This window comes from Amphiura filiformis, chromosome 20 (genome assembly GCF_039555335.1).
Source record: "Amphiura filiformis chromosome 20, Afil_fr2py, whole genome shotgun sequence".
Classification (NCBI taxonomy): Eukaryota; Metazoa; Echinodermata; class Ophiuroidea; order Amphilepidida; family Amphiuridae; genus Amphiura; species Amphiura filiformis.
In genome coordinates, this window is record NC_092647.1 from 16,863,375 (window position 1) to 16,869,374 (window position 6,000).

Here is a 6,000-nt window from a genome sequence, read left to right on the forward strand (position 1 = left end):
GTAGGCCTCCCAGGGTAGAGCCTATATTATGAACCCCAAAATGTTACATCTCCACTTAAAACGCATGGTCACTTATTGACTTATTTATTTCTTTATTAACTTATTAATTTATTTATTCATTTTTATTTTCAGACATTAAATCATGACAGTAGTTCAATATTGAGTTTACCTATTATTTTATTGACTACGTTATAGAAATTCTCTAATTTTTGCTTACCTAGGTCAACGGGCAATACTTGTTAACAGTCGGGCAACGCTGTGAATTGTAGAAATATATCTTTCTCCGGTTCATAGTTTTATATTCGAAGCCGCATATATTTTGACGACCAAAAAGTATTCGAAGCCGAATATTCGCCTTCGAATATACACTTTGAACCAGCCTTTATTGTAACTTTTCCACATACCCAAGTAAACGTACAGTAAGGCAACGACAAAAAACCCTGTTCTACCATCGAGCTACTGGTTCTACGGGGGTCGGACCTTTCAAGTAGGGTATATCGGTTGGGCGGGATGCTCATCCTACGCAAAACCTCCATATATCAGTCCTTTTTTCAAATGATTTTTTGATGTTTTCGCAAAATTGTTCAAGTGGATGTAAGACGTTTGCAACAAGGCTCTTCAATTGTAAATTCATTACCATATTTGAAATCAGGTTGAATCCATTAAAATGGGGGGTAAATTAACAAGACTAATGTCTCAAAACTCTTTAAGTTGAAGCGCGCGCAGCGTTAATTCAAACTAACGATCTCGTCAAAATAAATACCCCAAACCACACCCTTTACAACACATCCCATCCAGACCTGGAATTAAGCCCTATCGCATCGCCATTTGCACCTCATAATTCTGCCCTCCATAATAAATGCAAGTGACTTTGGGGTATATGCGTGGTCACTTAAACAGTTAGCAAGGTTAGTTAGACGTAAGTGACCATGTACATACCCCCAAAATCAATTACATTATATTATAGAGGGCAAAATTAACCGTCCGTTTGTTGCCGAAATGAGTAACATGTAATTGTGGACATAGCTAGCTCTTGCTCTTAGCCCTCTAAATACAGCATGCTTGATTTTTATGAAAACGAGGAATTTAAATGATAACCACCTTTTATTTCTAGTAACCATAGGCTTAACTTTTTGTTTGTTCCATCATCCGATTTGGCACTGGACATCACAACTCACTTAATAGGGTTTTGTATGTTCGAGTGATTTCATATGAGGATACAAATTTGTATGAAGATTATTTTGAATGATTTTCCCCACCTTATTGTAACTTTTCCACATACCCAAGTAAACGTACAGTAAGGCAACGACAAAAAACCCTGTTCTACCATCGAGCTACTGGTTCTACGGGGGTCGGACCTTTCAAGTAGGGTATATCGGTTGGGCGGGATGCTCATCCTACGCAAAACCTCCATATATCAGTCCTTTTTTCAAATGATTTTTTGATGTTTTCGCAAAATTGTTCAAGTGGATGTAAGACGTTTGCAACAAGGCTCTTCAATTGTAAATTCATTACCATATTTGAAATCAGGTTGAATCCATTAAAATGGGGGGTAAATTAACAAGACCAATGTCTCAAAACTCTTTAAGTTGAAGCGCGCGCAGCGTTAATTCAAACTAACGATCTCGTCAAAATAAATACCCCAAACCACACCCTTTACAACACATCCCATCCAGACCTGGAATTAAGCCCTATCGCATCGCCATTTGCACCTCAAAATACGCTTTAAAATGAGGTGCAAAATTGCGATACAGTAATTCTCCTGCTACAACAATGCCACAAAAAATCAGTAGGTTAAATTAATTTGTTTAAATAGCCCCCGTATAAATCAAAAAGGTATAACAAGGTTCAAGGCCTGTGATATTTGTCATGTAAGCAACCTTAAGCCTACAGGTAAAATGCACCTCATGAGAAGGAATTGCACCCCAGCTTGAAAATACTGATGTCAGAATTACCACCATCGTTACAGGGGTATTGGAATGGGACTTTCCTCCATGTCAGCCCGTGTCAGCGGTGTTCTCTCCCCATTAATCCTTCTCCTTGGTAACTACTGGACTCCTCTACCAGTCATTATCTTTGGCGTCAACTCTATTCTTGCTGGACTACTTGTGTTACTTCTACCAGAAACTCTTGGAGTAGATCTACCACAATCACTTGAAGATGGAGAAGAATATGGCAGTAAGTACATAATCTTTAATAGGCCTTCAATGTTACGAGCCGTAATGACTCAAGACCAAAATCACCTTTTACTCAAATTCACACGAATGCACAACAATAATACACTGTTTGATTAAGTTAACAATATCTGAGTTTTTTTTAATCAAAAGATAAATATGATTTATCAATAATCTTGTGAATGAACATAGATACATACAATCAGTCAGAACCAATAAATTACACTGTATTAAATAAAGTTACTTAGCCAGCAGCCTTCTTCTTGTTGATTTGAAAGTTCTGATGCATATCCTGATGAAAGTTCTGGTGTATATCCAGATTCACTTGTCCTGCGAAGATCACTATTCAGCGAAGTCCACAGAAGACGTTCATATCCTTTGCATAAAATCCTCGCACAGTTGACTATCTCCAAAATGGTGCTGTTTTCACCTTTCACACAATTTCTTCAGGAAAACAGGCCTGCATTGCAGTTGTCCACCTGTACTGCTTGAGCGGACTAGACTGCCTGGTTTATAACCAACCTTCCCTGTTACTTTTAATGAGTTGTAATATTTCCCTCCTTCTTTTTCTCTCCATAAATAGGAGGGAAAAGCAAATTGCCATGTTTTCAGAAGACCTCAAACTATCATCATGACAATGGCTACAAACCGACACCAAAAGAAGATTGCCATGGTGATGATGACGTTACAGAACAAAGAGTGTGACATCATTTTTTTTTCTAACAAAGTAATATATTGTATTAGAAGTTACAATTATTTTAATTCTGATTATGTAAATATTTAGAAGTAATGTCGTATCATTTACATCCAAATAATTTGTCCGAGGCAGTAAGAATGTAAAAATGGGTTTGACCTGTGACATGCCGTTCTTGTGTTATAACCAAATAGGGGGTGATCAACAATGAAATACCCGCACCGATTAAAAAAAAAAAGATCTCAAAGTCAATAAGGAATAGTTTAAACAGTTTGGAATGCTTCGGCAAAAAAAAAAAAAAAAGGCAATAAAGGTGAACCCCGACCATTACTTATTTTTCAATGTTATATAGGTAACGAATTCTATATATTAGATGGTGATAACTAATTATTGACCGCTGTTTAAAAATCTTAACGTTACAAAAAAAAACTTACAATACGGGTTTAAATTTCATCGTAGTCATATTTATTCATGAGGTGTATGTTTGATGTTTTTCTTATGGTAGGAAGACTGAATCAAGGCATTTAAGCGAATGCCCTGGTGCCGTGTGTCATTACCGCTCATGCACTGATCAACCACACGATAAAAAGATTCGGGAAGCACCGTAAGAAAACTTGGCAAGTGGTGGCAAGAAAGTTTTGCACCACGTACGTCGAAGTTCACTTTTCAAAGGGCGAACTGTTGTTACGAAAATCAAAACGACTGGTAAACATGTCTACTAAATGATCTCAAAAGGTCAAATCTTCTCATTTCGTCTGTGAAAAATAAAATGACGAAATTGCAACAGTGACTGTCACCCTTACGAGTGAAAATACAGCTTATTCAGCCAGTGTCAACATGGGGTCATCGGTTTGAATATTTTCCTAACATATTGGACTAACTCCAATATATGGTATATGGTTTTTTGGACCGGGCCAGCATGAGCTGGCCCGGTACTTATTAAAAAAAAATGAAAAATTGTTGTTTCTAGAATATGAATAAGATAGAATTCGTAAAGAAAACAGGTGGACCTGGAGCAAGTTGTTTTGATAATGTTTAAACGTGTAAACATTAAAGTTGTATGTGAAGGGAATTTTTGTGTTGATACGATGATGAAAAATTAACAGGTTGTTTAATTTTTTTAGGAATGCAATTAAACGTTGTTAAATTGTTACAAGTCAGTCGCTCTGACGGTTACAGCATTCACCTTGAGTACTCTTTCATGTGTAGTTTCACTTGGGGTTACCAAGTTAAAGAGACTGCCATAGTCAAAGGTCACCATGGTCGAGGTCGGGACACGCTATTAGGGAGCGATCGTTATTTATGGCAGGGGGAATGGGTAAATTTAGGGGGAACCTGAAATTTTTTGTGGTCTTGAGGGGAACCTGAAATTTTAGTTGAACCAGGAGGGGGATTGTTAAATTTTAAATGGAGAAAATTGGGAAAACAAGGGGGAACGCGAAAATTTTGAGCGGACGCGAGGGGGGAACGCGAAATTTTTGTCGATATTTTTGCCAAAACACCCATTCCCCCCTGCCGTAAAAACCGATCGGTCCCTTAGTATTACATGTACTACCTACCCCCACTGGGTTTAACTTGCAGCTAGCATAGCAGTAGGCCTATGCGACTGTGAGTGAACCTGATAGTCTGATAGATAGTGAGGGTCTAGTCTCCTTCACTATTTATACCATCGGACTATAAACTATCTTTGCATAAATTGTACACCCGTGCACTAGTAAAAATTCCCTTTAAAAGGGAAAGCCAGCCTCAATGTAGAAGAGGTCTTGTAATTAGTTTGGGTCACCGTAAAAGGCATTTTTAGGATCACGCTTGCATCTAATTTACATGACAGTCCTCCAAACCATCAATAATGAGAACATACACACTGAAACAGCATGCTTCATTCATTACTCCAAATTGTTTCGTCTTTTTGTCTTTTCTGCTTTTTACCTATGCCTATTATTAATATTAAGAAATACATTGCAGTTTTTAGTTTATTCGCTATATAAACTCACCTTACATGGACATTTATATTTGATATTAATTCGCAATGTATAGTTTACTATATACTAGATAGTGTTAAGCACATAAAGGACTGATTACTCACTACCATGACTACAAATACAATCTTTACTTACCTAGCTGGGGGGGGGGTTACACCCCCCAGCTAGATACTGTAATGCTATCCGATCTTTCTTCTTTCTGGCAATAAATTTCAAAATGCTTCTCCTCCTACATGTTACACCCTACAGTTACGTAACTTGCACATATGTATCGGCTATATCCAGTGCCCGTAGGGTCTAAACAGAATTGGGGTAAATGGACATTAAGGGGGCATTTCCTGTATTTAACCAAATACCTTCAAAATGCTTCTTCTGCCACATATTATATAGTACAATGATGTCATTTGCATATATGCATCGGCTATACCCCACGCCTAGAACTTGCATACAGAATTGGGGTCAAAGGTCATTAAAGGGGCAAAATCTTACAATTGCATTATCTGGACATCTGTAAGGGGTATGGGGCTCAAACTCGGTGACAACAAATCTCATGACCAGGGGAAAATTTGCAGGGGTCAGGTCAAAGGTCATGCAGAGGTCAAATTTTAGAAATGAATTTCCTGGACATCTGTAAGGGATACGGGGCTCAGACTTGGTGACAACAAACTTAATGATCAGGGGGACATTTTGGAACACTTTGCAGGGGTCAGGTCAAAGGTTATCTGGGGTCAAATCTTATAATTTCATTTTCTGGATATCTGTAAGGGGTATGGGCCCAAACTCTGTGACAACAAATCTCATGATCAGGGGAACATTTTGCAGGGGTCAGGTCAAAGGTCATGCAGAGGTCAAATCTTATAAATGTATTTTTTGGACATCTGTAAGGAATACAGGACTCAAACTCGGTGACAACAAACCTCATGACCAGGGGAAAATTTTTGGAACATTTTGCAGGGGTCAAATACATCCACAACACCAACACGCCCCAGCTAGGTTTGTGGTCTATGAACACCATTTGCCACTAGTTTTAGACTGTATTTTTCTGATTGTGTTGATTGTTAGTCCGAAACTCCTGCGAAGCTATGGACATGGCATCTTACCTACTCCATTTAATAATAATCTACATTGTGTGTTTTCTCTTCAATCATTT

General features: G+C 38.0%; 1 protein-coding gene across 1 annotated transcript in view; it reads left to right on the forward strand.

The window, feature by feature from the left end:
* Positions 1-3,032, forward strand: part of LOC140142161 (organic cation transporter protein-like) — a 63,974-nt gene extending 60,942 nt beyond the window's left edge. The window contains exons 9-10 of the mRNA XM_072164127.1: positions 1,970-2,178; positions 2,758-3,032. Of these exons, the coding sequence (XP_072020228.1) occupies positions 1,970-2,178; positions 2,758-2,879 (331 nt within the window). The 3' untranslated portion in view covers positions 2,880-3,032. The remainder of the gene's footprint in view (positions 1-1,969; positions 2,179-2,757) is intronic.
* Positions 3,033-6,000: the final 2,968 nt, after the last annotated feature.